Genomic DNA, 21,891 nt, shown 5'->3' with positions numbered 1-21,891 from the left:
CACGGTCACACAAAGTTGTCGGAAAATCCGATCATTCTGAATGCGGTGACATAAAACACGTACGTCGGAACTATAAACGGGGCAGTAGCCAATAGCTTTCATCTATTTATTCTGAGCATGCGTGGCACTTTATGCCTCGAGTTTGTGTACACACGATCGGCAATTCCGACAACGGATTTTGTTGTTGGAAAATTTTTATAGCCTGCTCTCAAACTTTGTCTGTCGGAAAATCCGATGGAAAATGTGTGATGGAGCCTACACACGGTCGGAATTTCTGACAACAAGGTCCTATCACACATTTTCCGTCTGAAAATCTGACCGTGTGTACAAGTTACAGATACTGCACATCCGTTCTTGCAATGGTCAATAGAGTGTTCCAAACAGACATCCCTTCTGACCCCAAGCGCTGTCTGCTGGGAGTTTTTGATATTATCCTTGATACCTATACTAAGGAAGCTAAAAAAGCTTGATCTGTCTGACCCTGTAATAGCAAACATAGAAAAAACACCTGGTACCAAAAAGGTATGGTGAGGAACCCCTTAGGGTTGTTAATAGACAGATCAAGCCAATAGTAAAAAAGTATACATTTTATTACACAAATTTAACATGTACAAACTACAATGCATAAAAACCATATCTGATACCCTGATTGATACAGTTGTATAGAATCACCATCCCGGTGTAAAGGATTGGCGAAGATCAATACAGTGTTGATAATATCTTACATGTTACGGACACATAGTCCTTCTTCAGAGGTTTTAGGTTATTGAATCCAATGGGTATAAGGTTTCTACAAAGAGAAAAGGAGTATATAAATATATACAGATACAGTGGGGACGGAAAGTATTCAGACCCCATTACATTTTTCACTCTGTTATATTGCAGCCATTTGCTAAAATCATTTAAGCTCATTTTTTTCCCCATTAATGTACACACAGCACCCCATATTGACAGAAAAACACATAATTGTTGACATTTTTGCAGATTTATTAAAAAAGAAAAACTGAAATATCACATGGTCCTAAGTATTCAGACCCTTTGCTGAGACACTCATATTGAACTCAGGTGCTGTCCATTTCTTCTGACCATCCTTGAGATGGTTCTACACCTTCATTTGAGTCCAGCTGTGTTTGATTATACTGATTGGACTTGATTTGGAAAGTCACACACCTGTCTATATAAGACCTTACAGCTCACAGTGCATGTCAGAGCAAATGAGAATCATGAGGTCAAAGAAACTGGCGGAAGAGCTCAGAGACAGAATTGTGACAAGGCACAGATCTGGCCAAGGTTACAAAAAAATGCTGCTGCACTTAAGGTTCCTAAGAGCACATCAGCCTCCATAATCCTTAAATGGAAGACGTTTGGGCCGACCAGAACCCTTCCTAGAGCTAGCCGCCCAGCCAAACTGAGCTATCGGTGGAGAAGATCCTTGGTGAGAGAGGTAAAGAAGAACCCAAAGATCACTGTGGCTGAGCTCCAGAGATGCAGTCGGGAGATGGGGGAAAGTTGTAAAAAGTCAACCATCACTGCAGCCCTCCACCAGTCGGGGCTTTATGGCAGAGTGACCCGACGGAAGCCTCTCCTCAGTGCAAGACACATGAAAGCCTTGCTAAAAAAACACCTGAAGGACTCCAAGATGGTGAGAAATAAGATTCTCTGGTCTTATGAGACCAAGATAGAACTTTTTGGCTTTAATTCTATATGTGATATGTGTGGAGAAAACCAGGCACTGCTCATCACCTGTCCAATACAGTCCCAACAGTGAAGCATGGTGGTGGCAGCATCATGCTGTGGGGGTGTTTTTCAGCTGCAGGGACAGGACGACTGGTTGCAATCGAGGGAAAGATGAATTCGGCCAAGTACAGGGATATCCTGGACGAAAAACTTCTCAGGGCCTCAGACTGGGGCGAAGGTTTACCTTCCAACAATACAATGACCCTAAGCAAACAGCTAAAATAATGAAGGAGTGGCTTCACAACAACTCCGTGACTGTTCTTGAATGGCCCAGCCAGAGCCCTGACTTAAACCCAATTGAGCATCTCTGGTGAGACCTAAAAATGGCTGTCCACCAACGTTTACCATCCAACCTGACAGAACTGGAGAGGATCTGCAAGGAGGAATGGCAGAAGATCCCCAAATCCAGGTGTGAAAAACTTGTTGCATCTTTCTCAAAAAGACTCATGGTTGTATTAGATCAAAAGGGTGCTTCTACTAAATACTGAGCAAAGGGTCTGAATACTTAGAACCATATAATATTTCAGTTTTTCTTTTTTAATAAATCTGCAAAAATGTCAACAATTCTGTGTTTTTCTGTCAATATGGAGTACTGTGTGTACATTAATGAGGAAAAAAAAATGAACTTAAATGATTTTAGCAAATGGCTGCAATATAACAGAGTGAAAAATTTAAGGGGGTCTGAATACTTTCCATCCCCACTGTACATATAAGTACAGAGTAATAATCTTAATAACTGTTCAGCTAAATAGCAAGCAATGCAACACACAGCATAACATGTAGTCTGATACATTAATTAGTTTACTTACATAGCAAACCATTTAACATGAACTGATTAATTAATTGGTCAGTTGGCCATGCACTGTCCAGAACCACCCGACGAACAAATCAGGTTTAAGAACCGGGGCTTGCTTCACTACAAGGACTCAGATATGGTGGGGCATTAAGTAAACGCCCCCATCCAAACTCTGGAACCAATGCTGTTCTAAATTGATACAAAAAGATATATGTAAATATCTATATAAATTAAATATGCTGGAAAATTGTATCAAATAAGGCTGCAGCAAGCCCTTGCTCCGACAGTGTATGTACAGGACAAAGAGTGCCAAAGCCTGTCAAAAAGTATTTAGTAAACTGACCTTACAAATGGAAAGCCTTTGCTCACACCCAGACGATCCCTCAGTGTCTTCTGAAGAGACATGAGGGCCGGTATATGAGCATTTGTGAAAAAAGACAAGAACCAATCACGATACTGATGGCGATGAAATACAGTTGGTGCAGAGAAAGAGGGAGGGTGCGGCGCGATGTCATTGTGCCGTTCACCTCCCTGGAGTCCCCAGGCAACACTGCGTGCAGGGCATGGCCACGCCCCCCCAATCGCGAGGGGTGGGACCACGACACGCGCCATGCCTTGCGCTCCAAAGGTGGAGCGCAAGCGTATAGTGGCCCAAAGGGGCCAGATTAGCCAAAAATAGAGATGTCCTAAGCCGCGTAGCCACCACGAGGTGACAGAAGCAGCCCGGGACCCCCGCGCATCGGGAGTAAAGAAGTCCGGTCCTGACAAGTCAGGGAGTGGGTAGGCACTTATTAAAAGTCCCTTATTAAAAGTTTTATTGATCAACTCTACAATCTTGTTGATGAGGCCTTCTATTGTAGAATATTTGACAAAAACACTTGGGAATTTGTTAGGATCAAATAACCTACAATAGTTACTTTCTATGTCCTCCCTAAGGTGCATAAAAATGCAAGTAAACCACCAGGCAGACCTATTGTTTCAGAAAGAGGTAGTCTTACCGACATCAGTAAATTCATTGACAATCGGTTAAGACCACTAGTTAATGAGCTGCCCTCCCACAATAAAGATACGATTCATTTTTTGCAGATTCTTGAGAGCCTCCAACGTCAATGGCCACACTATTTTAGTGGCCACTGACGTCGAGGCTCTCTATAGTTCGATACCTTGTGAGAAGGGTTTGATTGCTCTTGGAGAGATTTTAAAATGTCAGAGCCATTTTGAGCCTGCAAGAGCTCAGTTTGTACTAAAACACAATTTTTTCTCTTTTCTTGATTTCCACTTCCTCCAAGTACAGGGCGCGGCCATGGGCACCTTGTGTGCCCCGTCTTACGCCAATCTGTACCTGGGGGAGTGAGAACGTTACCTATTCATGTATGATAATGCATCATTGTTTACTGATCATGTAACTGCATGGTATCGCTACATTGTTGACATTTTTATCACTTGGGATGGTTCAGTCATACTTCTTAATCAACTCTTGAACTATATTAATTCTCAAAATGAATTTAATCTCAAATTCACTATGAATTGCAGTACGGAAGTGATAACATTTTTGGATCTGAATATAACTAAACACCAAGACGGACACTTACTAAGTAGCCTTTTACCTGCAGTAGGTTTGCGGTACACTATTTTGGAAGCTTCCAGCTTTTCCTTAATTTCATCCCGTATGGCCAATACATATGAGCCAAACGGAACTATTCCACTGATGCACTTTTTGAAGAAGAGGCAGCTAATCTTAGAGCCAGACTAAAAGCCTGTGGTTATTCCAATTCAGTCTTGAAAAAAGGCCTACCATAAGACAAAAAACAAAACACGTTCAACACTTCTCTTTTCCTCCAAGAAAGCAGAGACTGACAACTCAATTAGAGTTGTGTCATGATTATGCAGTAATGTTTGTCTTTCAGCTTACCTCTCCATGTGTTCAGATTAAGAGGCCAGCCACTCTCACCTGGCTACTTAAGTAATCTCTCCTCAAAGCATGGCTCCACCCTCGCCCCTATCAGGGAACTCTATATTAACCTGTGCACTGCAAGCCAGCTCTGCTAATCAATATTGTGTGATTTGGCTTCCATATGCTCATTGCTCTGTGTCCTATGTCTGATCCTGTTTACTGATCTTGGCTTGTTCTTGACTATCCCTGCTTGCTTGTGACCCCGACCTTTTGGCGTGTACTCTGTCTATCCTTGTCTGCTAGTCGTCCTGACCTTAGGCTTATCTCCTTACTATCCCTTGTTGTCCTGGGCTGCTGCTTCCTCTCTGTCCTCCTGTAGCCTACCGTGAGCGTGAGCTGGGAGACCCTAGGGGCCAGGACCTGGAATCAGTTGCAGCGCAGTCCATCTTTACCACTAGAGACTCTGGTGAACACCTGCTGGCTCTTAGACTCCGTGCCCTGGGGGATCTTATGCTCTAGCTCCCAGTAGGATCTTTGTTGGTGCTCCAGTGGACCTGTCTTCCTGAACTACCCGGAGTTCCATCCACAGCAGTCAGCCGTAGGGTCCACTACCTTAGCAGTGCACTCCTGACTCCAATGGTGTGCATGTGTCACCTGGACTCAGGTGACCTGACAAGTTGTCACTCAATATACCTCTGAACATAAAAAAAGCCAGGAACATCTCACAAAAACACTGGCACTTGCTTCATACAGATACCACCCTGGCACCACTACTGGGGGAACGTCCTCTAATTACATTTAGACGGGCCCCATCACTTTGTGATAAATTAGTGCATAGTGAATTTACCATTAAACAAAACATACATAAATACGGCGGTACCTTTCCATGTGGCCATTGCGGGTATTGTAAATATATGGATATGTGGAGGGACATTACTTTACCAAATGGGGAAAATTTTAAACCCAGACAATATATTAACTGCCGCACCAACGGTGTGGTATATTTACTTACCTGTGAGTGCAGCAGTTTTTATTTTGGTAGGACTAAGCTTGAGTTTTGGCAGCGTATTTACCAACACATAGTGAGTATTCAGAAACAAGATCTGTCTTTGCCTTTGGGTAGGCACAGTGCTGCCATACACGGTGAAAGAGGTCAGTTGATTAAATTCTTGTCACTCAACCATATTGGTCCTAACTCTCAGGGAGGGGATTACAATAAATTATTATTGCAGACTGAATTTAGATGGATTTTCCATCTGAAGGCCACAGTGACCCCTGGATTGAATGAGGCCTTTAACATCAGGCCCTATCTTCCAGGATTCAAGTCTGGTATTTGTGAACTGGACATGTAAAGGAATTGGTTGACTTCCACCTTGTGGTAGATCTCGCTTAGTCAACAATTACATTTTACAACAGGCATGGATATATCCTAGTGAGATCTGTCTGTTATTGTAAAATTGTTGATAATTTTCATAGCTAGCGGGTGTCTGGTGTTCTCATGTTGTATGTCAACCAAACATGTATTAACCATTTGCCTATTATTATTATTATTATTATTATGTACATTGTCATGATTTGTAAATCCACTGTATGTGTTTCACCATCTGCAATTCATTACATTCTCTTGTCCCTCTGGTCTACCTGACTTTATTTGATTCATATATTGGCTGTCACACCATCTTTGGCGGGGGAGTTGCCCCCCCCTTTCATTTGTTGTTTTACTCATTGGTCATGTGTCGGGTCACTTTCCTACCCACCCGCTGACTAGTCAGGACTGGACTTCTTTACTCCCGGCGAGTGGGGGTCCTGGGCCACTTCTGTCACCTCACGGTGGCTACGTGGCTTAGGACATCCCCTCGGGCCACTATACGCTTGCACTCCACCTTTGGGAGGTGGGAGGTGAACGGCGTGATGACATTGCGCTGCACCCTTCCTCTTTCTCTGCACCAGCTGTATTTGATCACGATTGGTTCTTGTCTTTTTACACATGCTCATATACCGGCGCTCATGTCTCTTTAGAAGACACTGAGGGATCGTCCGGGTGTGAGCAAACGCTTTCCATTTGTAAGGTCAGTTTACTAAATACTTTTTGAGAGGCTTTGGCACTCTTTGTCCTGTACATATACTGTCGGGGCAAGGGCTTGCTGCAGTCTTATTTGATACAAATTTTCCAGCATATTTAATTTATATAGATATTTACATATATCTTTTTGTATCAATTTAGAACAGCATTGGTTCCAGAGTTTGGGTGGGGGCGTTTACTTAATGCCCCACTATATCTGAGTCCTTGTAGTGAAGCAAGCCCCGGTTCCTATACATAATTTGTTCGTCGGGTGGATCTGGACGGTGCCTGGCCAACTAACCAATGAGTTTCCTGACCGAGCATAATCCCTTCAGTTAATCGTTTCAGGTTAATGGTTTGCTATGTAAACTAATTCACGTATCAGACTACATGTTATGCTGTGTGTTGCATTGTTTGCTATTTAGCTGAACAGTTAAGATTATTACCCTGTACTTATATGTATCTATATATATTTATATACTCCTCTCTTTGTAGAAACCTTATACCCATTTGATTCAATAACATAAAACCTCTGAAGGACCATCTGTCCGTAACATGTTAGGTGTTATCAACACTGTATTGATTGTTGCCAATCATTTGCACCAGTATGGTGATTCTTCTATACGACTGTATCAATCAGGGTATCATATGTTTTTTATGCATTGTATGTATTGTTTGTACATGTTGAATTTGTGTAATAAAATTGTATACTTTTTTACTATTGGCTTGATCTGTCTATTAACAACCCTAAGGGGTTCCTCACCGTACCTTTTGGTACCAGGTTGTTTTTCTATGTTTACTAAGAAAGCTGTTTCCAAAGCCTTGTTTCAGGCACGTAAAATGATCCTCCTCCTTTTTCAGTAAAAAGCACTTCCCCTCCATCCCTTAATGAATGACTAGACCATATATGAAAAGGTTATTTACCAGCATCGTGGTGCCCTGCTAAATTTGAGAGGGTTTGTAGAAGTTGGCTTAATGCACCAGGCTTGGCCCCAGTAAACCGGATTATAGATAGGATATTGGGGTAGAATGCTGTTGGTTACTATCTGACTTTGGAGTGTGCAATATTAATGCTCTATTGGCACTATCATTTCTGTTTTCAGCCAGGTGGGGCTTTATGTTCTCTTTAGTGACTCTATGCAGTTGGTAGCTGTAATTGCCCATTTATTTTCTACTGTTTTGTGCATTGCAACTTTGCACTCTTTTGAGTTTATGGAACATGTATGCTTGAATGTGTTCAAATAAAACTTTCTTCTGATTAAAAAAAAAAAAATAATGAATTCCAACATTGGCTATCTCTGCACAGTACCAATTAGCTCCAATTAGCCATACCCCGTGGTACAAGTACTCCTACTGCAGGAGAGGACCGCAAGATATACACCAGCTGTACACTCCATGATGCTAGCATTTCTTTGAGCATATCTGTCATCACAAAATACACATTTTTTCTGTTTTTGCATTGTGGGCAAAATTTCTGCTGTGCATTTATGCTCACTCTGACCTTCAGTCATGAGAGGGTTAATCTCTGCAACAGCCAGTATACCTTGGCTATAGGCTGTTCAGCCCCATCTCCTGGCACAGCAGCCAAAGTGTCCACCTCACTTTTACCTAAAGAAATTTCTTCCAGCATTGCTATTAGACTCTTGGCCCAGTCATCCCAATCAGATGTGCTCTGTAGCACTGCATCCTCCCATGGAGACATAGACAGATCGATGGACTCAACAGCATCTGACCCACTATACTTGTCAGTTTTCACATCACATTGCATTAACTCAAATTTTAGTCCTTCTTGGAAGCCGATCTCCTCTCTTTGACACAAAAAACAGGAACAGTCTTACCATTCCAGGTGGCAGGTGTTGGAAACTTCAGTTGAGGGTGTAGTCTTTTTGGTTGTGCTCTCACAGGCTAATGCCCCCACATGGATACAGGGCAACACTTGCAGCCTTCTTAGACTCTCCAACATCCCCTGTTGCCAGGGGTAACAGCAGACACATCTTTACTCAAAACTTGAGCCACATCTCTGCTGTAGCTCCTTTTTGCAAACAGACTTGCACCAGTTGCTATGGGAGACCACATTCTCCCTGCAGAACTTTCCCAACACTCTCTAGACTGGATTGCCGCTTTGTCATTGTCATAATCATCTCGGTTATGAACCATCCAGTGGTACATTTCTCAGTACTCCTCTGAAAAGAGGCTACACCAATTCAGCCCAGCAGCTTCTGGGCCACTCTTTAAATTAAGTCGTGTTCTTAAATTCAGCCAAAAAGTCCTCAATGTGACCATCAGGTAACATAGGCTGTATGAAATAAGACACACAGATCACTCCTTCGTTGCCACGGCAACCACTCCCACCTGTGCACTACTTGCACCAAGTGATGGCTTGCTTTCCTTTTTGCACTTTGACCACCCCATCTTTGCAGTCAGAGACACAGTTCCTTAGAAATTTTTTTTTTGGTGTTCTGTCTCTTTAAGATTGAGAAACAACATACATCTCTTTGCTCACACAGCAAAGCACAAACAGTCTCTGGCACTCATAGTTTCTGGCATGCGAGGATCTGGACCCATAGCATTCCCTCCACCAATTGTAAAGATTGGGGTGATTAAACAAGTTGTGCCATTCCAGAACTGCATATTTAAGGGCATTGTAGCTCACTTTTATTTAACCAATTTTGTTTGGGTACAGCGTCACACGACCACACAATTTTCAGTTAAAGCGACGCAATGCTGTATCACAAAAAATGGCCCAGTCATTAAGGGGCAAATCCTTCAGGGACAGAAGTTGTTAAAGGAACAGAAAAACTTCACAAAAGATAGCAATTTCCCACAGAGGGGTTCCACCATTACTGTAACTTGCACAATACTTCAGCCTCCTGGCTTACTCACTTGCCACTGACTCTGTCCATTCATAATTGAGCAAAGTAGACTGTGTTTACGATTCTTCAGTTTATGAATGGACAGGAGCTGCTATATCCTGTCCATTCATTTTCAGTGCAGCTGAGACTGCAGAGAAAAAAAAAATAATTTATAAAAAAATAAATTGAAGAAAAAAAAAAAAAAAAAAAAAAAAAAAAAACAAACAAACACACTACTGACCTACTGACAGTCCATGTCTCCATGTCTCGTCAGTATCACCTATCAGTGCTGCATGTTAGTGCCACAGTCACATGATATTAAAACAAAGTACTGGAAGTATTGGTAATCAGTATCGGCCAGTACTTGAAAAAAGTATTGGTAATTGTACTCGGTCTTAACAAAGTGGTATCAGCGCAACCATAGTGACTAGAATACCAGTCAAAGGGAAGCTGCTTTCACAAGACACAAGTGGTGTATCAAAAACAACTAAGTTACATTAAAGAAATACAAAATCTTTATAAAATGTCAAATAAAATAAATAAAAGTATCAAATCACACACATACTGTATATAGCGTTCTACAACATTGTCGTTTTTTTATTGGTGGAAGAAGGGTATTTATATACAGTATGTGTGTGATTTTTTTTATACTATTTTTCTATTCAATATTTTACATTTATAAACAATATTTTGCATTTACTTAACCACTTGAGGTCCGGGCCATAGCCGAATAACGGCCACAGCGCAGACCTCAATTTCCAGGAGGCCATCACGGGACGTCCTCCCCTGTGCACGTGCACCGCACGCACCCTGCAGGGCGCGCAGTGCGCACGCTGTGATCACTGAGTCACGGATACTCGGATGATCACAGATCCGAGTAAAGGACCGATCCCGGCCCCTTACCATGTGATCAGCTGTCAGCCAATGACAGCTGATCACATGATGTAAACAAAAGCTCAGTAATCGTTTTTTTCTCCTCACGCTGTCAGCGTGAGGAGAAAAAAAAAGCCGATCACCAGCTTATGTTAAAGGGGCATCGGTCCTGAAGAGGAAGGAGGCACAATGCCTCATCTGTGCCTGCCAGTGCCCAGCAGTGCCACCTATCAATGCCCACCAGTGGTGCCAATCAGTGCTGCCATCACTGCCACCCATCAGTGCCGCCTCAACAGCGTACAATGAAGGAGAAAAATTACCTGTTTGCAAATTTTTATAACAAAATATTTTAAAAAAAAAAAAAATTTATATATATATATATATATATATATATATATATATATATATATATATATATATATATATATATATATATATTATATATATATTATATATATTTTTTTTTTTTTTAAATTCGATATTTTTCTATTTTTTTTAACAAAAACTAAAAACCGCAGAGGTGATCAAATACCACCAAAGGAAAGCTCTATTTGTGGGGAAAAAATGATAAAAATTTCATTTGAGTGCAGTGTTGTATGACTGCGCAATTGTCATTCAAAGTGCGACAGCGCTAAAAGCTGAAACTTGGTCTGGACAGGAGGGGGGTTTAAGTGCCCAGTAAGCAAGTGGTTAAAGTAGAACTAAGCCTGGGTTCACACTATTGCAAACACAGACATCGCACTGCCTTGCTGTGCAATCACATGTCTTGGACACGTATTAGAAAACCTGTTTGTTCTTTATTGCCTCTGTTCCCATTAGGGAGATTCACCCACTCCAAAATTGACGTCCTTTTTTCCCCACAAATAGAGCTTTCTTATGGTGGTATTTGATCACCTCTGCGGTTTTTACTTTTTGCTATAATAAATATCACCAAAAACTATAAAAAAAAAACACAACAAACTTTGTTCTCAGTTTAGGCTGATATGTATTCTTCTACATATTTTTGGTAAAAAATAAATAAAAAAGCGTATATTGATTGGGTTGCACAAAAGTTATAGCGTCTACAAAACAGGGGATAGATTTATGGCATTTTATTATTAATTTTTTTTTTAATTAGTAATGGCGGCAATCTGCGATTTTTATCATGACTGACATTATGGTGGACACAGCGAACATTTTTTAGACTATTTTGGGATTGTCATTTATACAGCGATCAGTGCTATAAAAATGCACTGATTACTGTATTAATGACACTGGCAAGGAAGGGGTTAAACTCTAGGGGGCAATCAAGGGGTTAAGTGTGTCCTAGGGAGTGATTCTAACTGGGGGGGGGGCTACCAATGACATGACAGCGATCACTGCTCCTGATGACAGGGAGCAGCAGATCCCTGTCATGTCACTAGGCAGAACAGGGAAATGCCTTGTTTACACAGGCATCTCCCAGTTCTACTGCTCCGTGACATGATCGCGGGACACTGGCAGACACGGGCATGGTCACAGTACACGGTGGGCATGCGCCCACAATGCCGCGTCTTAAAGGGGACCTACGGGTACGCCCATTTGCGCAGCCGTGCCATTGTGCCGACGTATATAGTCGTGCGCTGGTCGGCAAGCGGTTAATTGGCAGCTGATGGGCACATCTGATGGGGGCTTCACTGATAATCAGCGCAGACCCCCCCCCCCGACAGGGAGAGCAGCTGATCGGATCTCCCTTTCAGCGTGAACCGAGGAAAGCCGTTTACTGGCACTCCCTGGTTCACGCGATGATCAGCTGTGATTGGTCACAGCTGATCACGTGGTAAGAAGCCTCTGTCAGAGGATGCATACCACGATCGGAGTTGCGGTTTGTCAGACTGACACACAGCAGCCCCGATAAGCTGCGCGCCCTCGCGGGTGCATGCCGGCTTGCTAACCTGATCACGTCATATGACATCCGATCAGGATGACTAAACCACTTCGCCGCCGTCATATTGCTATATGGTGGGCGGCAAGTGGTTAAGTAGCATAGTTTGTTGCCATTCCATGAGCATGCACAATTTTAAAGCGTGACAGGTTAGGTATCTATTTACTCAGCATAATATCATCTTTTCACATTATACAAAAAAATTGGGGTAACTATTGTGTTTTGTTTACATTTTCTCCAAAAAAATTGTGTTTAAAAAACTACTGCGCAAATACCGTGTGACAAACTGCAACAACTGACATTTTAATTCCCTAGAGTCTCTGCTTAAAAAAAAAAAAAAAAAAAAAAGTGTAATATTTGGGGGTATTTTTGCTAGAACATTACATTGGGATTAATGCTCTAGCAAAAAATACTGATTTAAACTTGTAAACAAAAAGTGCCAGAAAAAGCCTGGTCGGCAAGTGGTTAACGTACCTGTTAATGCCAATCAGCCTAGTTCAGTCCAAACACAACTCTGGACCCAAGCTGCACATTAAAGTGATACTAAACAGTGAAGTGTTAATTGGCATAATTAATTCACATAAATCATATATACTGTATAATGGCACTGTATTTTGTTTTTTGCACCTGTGTGTGTCCATAAGGCTCCACCCCCCACCCCCCTGCTCCCACCTCACTGACTCTGATTGACAGCAGAGGGAGACAATGGCTCCTGCTTCTTTATCTGAGCCAATGAGAAGAGAGTCTCAGCTGTCGTGCATATCACTAGATCAAGATTGGGCTCAGGTATGTATGTGGGGAGGAGGGGGGCTGCATGCAGAAGGTTTTTTTCATCTTACTGCATAGAATGCAACCAACTTAATACTGATTTGTTTTAAAACAAATGGTTTTTGCAAATTTCTTAGTGCATGTAATCAATCAGCATACTATATTCCACCCTATATAATATATATTTATTTATTACGCCCCCATATATATCACATATATATTCCGCTCCAAATGTATCACATATGGCAATAGGAGGACATGGAGGAGGAGGGAGGGGAGCGTCATTTACCACTGTGTATACGCCCACATACATAGTCATGTGGGCTGCACTGATAAGAGAAATGAGCAAATGAAGAGCTTAGAAGAGAATTGAACAGGCTCCGTAGAGAACATCAGCTGGTCTACACAATCTCAACCTGCAGCAATAGCTTTAGTGACTTTGTGGGCATGAACATTCTGTTATATAGCATCTAATGGAGGATTTTCATATTCTAGGTTTATGTCAATAAACTTTTCAGTGAACTGGTAAAGCAATCATTTCACGTTACAGAGCGCAGAGATCCCTGCATCCAAACCAGTGTCCAATACGGTCCAAGCTGCACAGCTTCCATCTACTCACATCCCTGTTTCAGGTTAGGGCACTGGGGAGGCAACACTCGCATCTCTTGCCCAGACTGCCTATTATACTAGTCCCGGCAGCTTTCCACCACTTATTAAAGTGGTGTTCCGGCCGAAATGATACTTTTTAAATAAAAATACCCCTATAATACACAAGCTTAATGTATTCTAGTAAAGTTAGTCTGTAAACTAAGGTCTGTTTTGTTAGTTTATAGCAGTAGTTTGTTATGTTATAAACTTACAGCAGGCCGTGGCCATCTTAAGTGTGGGCATCTGAAGCCAGACTGTATTTCTTCCTGGATCTCATCCTTGCAGATCTCGCACATGCTCAATGCAGCACAAGCAGTGTAATAGGTTTCAGGTCAGGTTTCCATAGCAAGGACAGTGTCAGAGGAAATTGCCGCCCCTTCCCAGAAGGCATTGCAAACAGGAAATGATGCGATGGGCCACGGCCAGGGAGGAGGAAGTGAAAAATGAATACAGCAGATATACAGTAGGTGCTGAGAAATTTTTTTTTTAAATATCCAATTCGTTTACAGTGCAGTTTAGTGAGGGATGCTGAAGAGTTGTAAAAGTGGGTGGAACTCCACTTTAAAGCGGGGTTCCACCCAAATTTTGAACAATATCTGTATGTATTCTCTTCCTTGCCTAGATGCGGACATGCCGTTTAACCACTTAAAGACCAGCCTCGTTTTGGATTTTAGGTGTTTACATGTTTAAAACAGGTTTTTTTTGCTAGAAAATTACTTAGAAAAAAAACAATATATAATGTTTGGGGGTTCTAACACCCTAGAGAATAAAATGGCGGTCATTGCAATACTTTTTTTTGCACCGTATTTGCGCAGCGGTCTTATAAGCGCACTTTTTTTGGAAAAAAATCACTTTTTTGAATAAAAAAATAAGACAACAGTAAAGTTAGCCCAATTTTTTTTTATATTGTTAAAGATAATGTTATGCCAAGTAAACTGATACCCAACATGTCACGCTTCAAAATTGCGCCCGCTCGTGGAATAGCGTCAAACTTTTACCCTTAAAAATCTCCATAGGCGACGTTTAAAAAAATTCTACAAGTTGCGTGTTTGGAGTTACAGAGGAGGTCTAGGGCTAGAATTATTGCTCTCGCAATACCGGTCGCGGCGATACCTCACATGTGTGGTTTGACCACCGTTTTCATATGCGGGCGCTACTCACGTATGCGTTCCCTTCTGTGCGCGAGCTCGTCGGGACAGGGCGCTTTCAATTTTTTTTTTTTTTTTTTTTATTATTTATTTTACTTTATTTTATTTATTTTTTCACTGTTTTAAAAAAAAAAAAAAAATTTGGATCACTTTTATTCCTATTACAAGGAATGTAAACATCCCTTGTAATAGAAAAAAGCATGACAGGTCCTCTTAAATATGAGATCTGGAGTCAAAAAGTCCTCAGATCTCATATTTAGACTAAAATGCAAAAAAAAAAAAAAAAAAAAAAAAAAAAAAAAGTCGTTTAAAAAAAAATGACACAAAAAAAAATTGTGCCTTTAAGAGAAGTGGGCGGAGCCGTCGTAATGACGTCGCTCCGGCCGTCACATGGTATAGAGACGGGTGGGGGCCATCTTGGCCTCACTCGTCTCAGTACCTCAGCGGTGACAGGTCCCGATCTCCTCCGCCGCTACCGACGGCTCCGGTAAGCGGCGGAGGGTGCGGGAGAGCGGCGGGAGGGGGGGTGGCACCTCTCCCGCCGCCGATAACGGTGATCTCGCGGCGAACCCGCCGCTGAGACCACCATTATCGTGTACAGAACCGCTCGCTGTAAAGATGGATATCTCGGTTGTGGCAGCAGCTGCTGCCGTTACCGAGATATCCATCTTTAAAAAAAATGACGTATATATACAGTGAGCGGTCGTGAAGTGGTTAAAAAAATTTAAATCGCCGTAATTACCTTTTATTTTTCTATTCTTCTTTGCACTTTCTGGTTCTCCTCCCGTGGGAGTAGGCGTGTTTCTAGCCTCTCCCAGACTCCTGGGAGCTAGTCTCAGGCTTCCCAGGATGCCACTGCGCATGTGCGGGAATGAGCGGTGAATGCTGGGAGCACAGCATTCACCACATCCAGGAAATAAATGCTTGTGGGCTTCAAATGCCCACAATGAAGATGGAAACCGCCTGCAGTGAATAATATAAGTTATTCTTTCCGACGAAATCTGACACAGGCGGACATATTACACACAATATGTGAGTATGTAATGCTGAGAAGAAAAGTTTGTGAATGAACTAAAAAAAAAAAAAAAAAAAAAAAAAAAAAAAAAAAAAAAAGATAGATAGGTGGACCCCCGCTTTAAGCAGTTAACAGCTGCAGGTCGAGAGGCAGAGGTGGGGCCAGAATGAATCTGACAACACCCCTGACCAATCAGAACATGCAGTTTCCTCCTTCACCCATAGCATGATAAACAAAAAAAAAAAAAAAAAAAAAAAAAACAAAAACAAGCTGGTACGGCCAGTAAGAGTAGGCTGTAAGAGGAGTGGACACAGCCAGCAAATTAGGCAGGCATGTGTGAAAGCTCTGGAGAAGGAAACCTACTGGACTTTGTGAGACTCATCCTGCATTCAACCAAACCCACCTCCCTCTATAGTTATTTTTTTAAACAAATCTATGGCAATGTATTGGTTTTTTATACATAGATAAAGTTTGGTATTGGTTATTTATACATAGATAGTAGTGTGTACATAGATTACACATGGTAACAAGCAAAAAAAAAAAAAAAAAAAAAATGAATTCCATTACATCATAGATAGTTTAAAAGCCAGTGCAAGCATAGAAAAACAAGACAATAAGCCAATACTATATGATAGGTGTATTGCTTTGCCCCACCTAATGTATAATGGCAACAAAGAAAATGTAAAGGATAAGCTCACTTTAATTTAAAACCCTGCAAATCAAATTCCATCAAATTACTAGTTAATAAATAGTATAGTTCCTAGATGCAATTGGATTGAAGTTTTAACTTCCCTGCTTGGCTTGACCAGCTTCACTCTGCCTTGGTTTTTGCTAATGCATTGGAGACTATTACAGGGGACACCAGAGGGTGTAAGCTTCCATTTAGGTTTGTACAACTATTTTGGAATTTGATGGGGAAAGTATGTGTATGGAAAACAAGTATTTGTCTAAACTATTTTTCTCACTTTTAAATAAAGTTGGTAAGTATTAAAACCCCTGATGGATTTTTCAGCTTCCTGGGGCTTTGATAGAGAGATATTCCCTTACTCACTCTTATGATAACAATTTCTCTATACAGGAAGTAGGGAAATATTTACAACAGGGACACAGACAACATTATTTCGGTCTGTGGTGGTGTTGGAGATTTTTTCACTTTGTCTGATAAATCCATTGTCACAATGATAGTAAGTGAGGTGGTGACATCTGTAAAACCCGGACAAGGGTTCTAATCCTTTCCTACTCTACATAAAAGCATAACAAGTTTTGTCTGGATATACAAACTTCAGCTATTTGACTGTTTCATTATCAAAGCACAGTATGATGTTCTTTAAATAAAGCATTACACATGTTGTATTCCTCATCCTGGGAGAACTTACCGGATAAGGAAGAAGATAAGCCACTGCAGAGAAGTGGACAGAGTATCTTGACTGGCTCCAAATATATCACATACTGTAGATGGTACATGCGCTATATCAAGCAGGTGACTTCCCATAAAACCATTCTTGTCTGGACCATTCTGGCCCATTACTTTCTTTTCAGTCACACCAATCAGTATATGGATGAAAGCATCCATCATGTCCCTTGTCACCCCCAAAATGGCTGTCTTGCGATGTTGGAGAAACTTGCTATGCACAAATTCATAAAACTCCTTATTGACGTTTTTGAAATCACTGAATACTGTCCTCACAGGGTTGGGGAAATATTGGAGCCAGGGCATGACATCTACCAGGCTGCCTGCTCCCACAGTCTTACTGAACTTATCATTATTGCTGAGCAGAGCCTGGAACTCCAGGTCCATATGGCTATAGCGGTGACCAAAGCACACAGCACACATGACATTGGCTACGGCCACCACCAAATGTCTTCCAGGTGCAAAGTACTTTCCCCCTTCTCCAAGGCTAGCAAAGAAGTTAATAAGTTCTCGGGTTTCGCCCAGCACATGCTGTCCTAGGCTTCGCTTGGTATTCGGGTTTCCAGTTGAGAAGGCTCTGACTGTAGAGTGAGCAAACTTGCGGTGGGCTTTCCATGTTTCATTATAACCTCCAAAAGCCAGGCTGCGACCACCTGATACAAATCTGAATGATGGAAATCCAGGCCGACCAGCAAAATCTGCTCCCTTTTGCAATAAAGCATGGCGGATTACTTTATCTCCATTAAGCACCACTACTCTCTGGCTGCCCAACTTGATCTGGAAGATTTCACCATACTTCTTTGCCATGGATGCAAAGGCTAGGTGAGGAGAGCTATCTATCTGCATAGCATTTCCGATTAGTGGCCATGGGAATGGACCAGGTGGTTGATTTGCTTCAGCCCATCTGGGGAAGATCCAGAGCTGGAGCCATCTATAGGTGAAGACAACACCTAGTGTGAACAGCACAGATAACAGAAAATTGTGTGTAAAGGATGAAGACAATTCTTCATATATGTTCCACATCATGATACAGAACCTGATCAGTGCACAGAAAAGCATACATTAGCATACTTAAATACAAAAAGAAAACAAATCTACATAATATCATCATCATCCTTGTACATATTCTGCTCTTCTAAACCACAACTTTTGCCTATTGATTGGAAATGTCACTAGACTCTTCCAGGTTATTTATATGTAAATATATCTATAATATCTTCAAGATACTACAGGGAAAACAGTTAGAATAACTGATGCGCACCTCTACTACCTAGAGGTAATTTTATTTGTAAAGTGCAGGCACTGAAGGTAACAAAGCACACCCGCAGCACTAATGAAGACATACTTGTAGCTAATGCTAACAAACAGTGAACTGCTCTCATTTCAGCACATACATTTCTATATAGTTTAGGACCATCAGGAGTAAAATACATATACATGCTCAAATGCATATAGCATGCTCAGATCTACCTAAAAAAAAAAGGCAATTGCTCCAGCTACTTGAACTCTGTGTTGACCTTCTAGGAAGCAACTTTTGGAGATGACACTTCAAATAATTCCAATGGCTTCCATAATTAATCAATCAGTTATCTGTTAGGTCTGGTATTTAGCTGGATCCTCTTTCCTCCCACGGTGTTAAGTAGATTTTGTGGTGCTTGCCAGTAATGTTGGAAGACTATTGATATTTGCTCTCCATTTCCTGAGCATTACCCTTTATAGGAATCCTTCTGTTGTCCAGCGGTGTGACTGCTTTGGTCACCGCCCAGTTGTTCCCCTTTGCTATTTGGCACTTATTCCATATATTACAGTAATGAACAGCTCCTGGATCGCGGTGCTGAGAATTACAACTGTTCCCTGTTGATTTGTGTGGAGTAAGTGCCTGACTGTACCCGGAAATGTAACTTTAGTGGAGAAGATTATCCTTTTACGACACTCTTCAGGTTTTAACCCTTGCGTGACTCCGGTGAGGATTCATTTGCCTAGGCTTTGGAGGCAGGGTTAAGTAGCTTGACGTGCAGAACCTGCATAGCGGTAAGTGGAGATAAGTAGTAATGCTGGTGCCTTCGCGTGGCTTTTCTCTTTCTTTAAGTGCTGCAGGACTGGCGCTGACGGGGATCTTTCCTGAGGGTGGTGATCATGGGGGGTTGCGGTTGTGTGGAAACTGAGGAAATTAGACTATCTTTGAAGAGAAGCATATGAAAAGCCTGGTTCGGGAGCTGCTGCCTGATTGCTGTTTAGCAGATATTTACTTAGCTCAGTGTTTCTCATCTCCAGTCCTCAAGGCACCCCAACAGGTTATGTTTTCAGGCTTGCCATTATTTTGCACAGGTGATTTGATCAGTTTCACTGCCTTAGTAATTCCCACAGCTGTTTCATGAGGGAAATCCTGAAAACATGACCTGTTGGGGCGCCTTGAGGAGTGGAGTTGAGAAACACTCACTTAGCTATTTGCGGTCCTAGATAGAGGTTTTAAGTTTGTAGTCTCAGGAATACAATATGTGTATCATATATGGCTGAATGTATCCCCTGGCCTGCACTTTTATAAAAAGATTTTCACTACCACAGTACTATACTGTATGTACTCTGTATTTGTAAAGGCACAAAAGTAATAGCACTCCTTAAGTGTGCTTCAAAGCCCTTCGTACTTTTAGGGCTCATGCACCCTGTAGATCAAAGGAGCTCAAATAAGCGGCTTCTACAGGCTTTTGAGCTCTTATTTTTTCTGCCTGGAAACTCCCCCCCATGTTAGCCATTGTGTTCATGCACACAAAGGGGTTGATTTACTAAAGGCAAATTGACTGTGCACTTTGCAAAGTGCAGTTGCACTCTGCAAGAGCAGTTGCTCCAGAGCTTAATAAATGAGCAAAAGCTTTGCTGACTTCCATCATCCAATCATCCGCAAGCAAAATTGTTTTTTTTTTTTATTTGCCTTGCATGTGATTGGGTATTCATTGCAAAGTGAAGCTTTACCTCATTACCTCATTCACTAAGCTCTGAAGCAACTGCACTTGCACAGTGTAACTGCACTTTGCAAAGTGCACGTCTATTTGCCTTTAGTTAATCACCCCCTATGGCTTTTTCAGGCTTATGCTCCTATAGGCAGAAAACTCCCCCCCCCCCCACCACCAAACTCACGTTTTTGGGAGGAGCTAGTGCCCCAAAGAGCTCAAAAAGCTTGAAAACGCACAAAAACGTTTGTTCCAGCTTTTTGGTATTGTATGTAGTAATTCATGTGGCACCCTTAAAATAATATGTCCATGATAATCTATATAGCCCTCCATACTCCTATAATAGTAATAAGGCCAGAGAGCCCACTGTCCTGGAGACCTCCACTGATCTCCTCCATGGTGACCGGAGAACACAGCAGGACAACATTACACATGTGCAGTAACCCTTGGCAAACCCGACATTGTTATCTTGGGTCACAGGCTAGGATGCAGCAAGATCAGGACAATTAAAAAAAAAAAAAAGCAGGAGTGTCCCGGCAAATCTGGGATAGTTGGTAATTATGGCCTATGTCTCAGTCGTTGTACCCCCAAAATCAAAATAGTTCTTAACCCATTATTATAGCTAGCAAAAAACAATCTTGTTTTAAAACAGGAGTAAACTCAGCTTATGTGTTCAAAATGAATATCTCCTAAATGTGCACTTGTTTGACAGCCAGTGACGTCACCAGCACATGCGCTCTGAAGGAACGGCATACTCATGCTATTCTTTCAGAGCTCAGTGTCGCGGCCGTGACTCTTGTGTGTATGCGCGGGAGTTTCATTATCGTTACTCAGGCCATTTGAGCATCCGGAGCCTGCAAACCCATAAGAAAGATCGGGTGAAGATGGAAGCCCTGTCAACAGTGACAGCACACCGTTGGAGGCCTTCCTTTCAAAGTAAGTCTTACATAATGTGCTAGCATGCGAAACATACTAGCACATTATGATATTACTTTGCAGCAGGAGTTTTTTTTTTCTATTCAATAGTTTACTACCGCTTTAATAGACTCAAGAGAGAGAAGCATAATTTTTCCCCTGTACAAATCATTAGTAAGACCTCATCTGAAATATGCAGTTCAGTTTTGGGTACTAGCTCACAAAAAGAATATTGGAAAATGAGAGACGTGAAGAGACGGAAAACCAAACTGATAAGAGGCATAGGGGAACTTGGCTATGAGGAAAGATTAGCAGAACTGAATTTATTCTCTCTTGATAAAACGGGATTAAGGTGAGATATGATCACCATGTATAAATACATCATTTATCCATGTAGTGAACTAGGTGTAGGGGTAATCACAAAGGACAAGGGAGCACCCTTTACATGTGGAGGAAAAGAGATTTAACCTTCGCATACAGAAAGGCATCTTCACAGTACAAGCTGTGAAAATGTGGAATAGACTTCCTTAAAGTGGTTGTAAGTTTATGCCATCCCCACTGTTAGATAAGAACCTAGTGTCTGCAAAAAAAAAAAAAGCAGATTTCTACCTGTTTTCACAGTGCCTCCCAGCCCTCACGTGACTCCTCAGCTCTCTCCTCTCCCTGTCTGACAGCTCCAGCGGGCAGGGCTGAGCACTCCCGCTGACGTCAGCCTGGGAGAAGGTGGGGAAGAGGAGGAGAGAGCCAAGGAGTCACAGTTATTAAAACAGTTATAAATCTGCTTTTTTTAAAATAAATCACAGGCACTAGGACACATGTTCTTCTCTAACAATGGGCATGGTATAAACCTAACATAGTTTTAGAGCAGCAGGAAGGGGAGTAGAGCGGCGCTGGTACCAGCTGACAGGCGGGGAGCAGGAC

General features: G+C 41.8%; 1 protein-coding gene across 1 annotated transcript in view; it reads right to left on the bottom strand.

The window, feature by feature from the left end:
* LOC141140441 (cytochrome P450 1B1-like) overlaps positions 1-18,235 on the bottom strand; it is a 182,559-nt gene extending 164,324 nt beyond the window's left edge. Inside the window, exon 1 of the mRNA XM_073627633.1 lies at positions 17,073-18,235. Within this exon, the coding sequence (XP_073483734.1) occupies positions 17,073-18,166 (1,094 nt within the window). The 5' untranslated portion in view covers positions 18,167-18,235. The remainder of the gene's footprint in view (positions 1-17,072) is intronic.
* Between the last annotated feature and the right edge of the window lie 3,656 nt (positions 18,236-21,891).

This window comes from Aquarana catesbeiana, linkage group LG04 (assembly GCF_042186555.1).
Source record: "Aquarana catesbeiana isolate 2022-GZ linkage group LG04, ASM4218655v1, whole genome shotgun sequence".
NCBI classification, from domain to species: domain Eukaryota; kingdom Metazoa; phylum Chordata; class Amphibia; order Anura; family Ranidae; genus Aquarana; species Aquarana catesbeiana.
The sequence above is the reverse complement of the archived record's forward strand: the minus strand, read 5'-3'. Positions and strand labels throughout refer to the sequence as shown.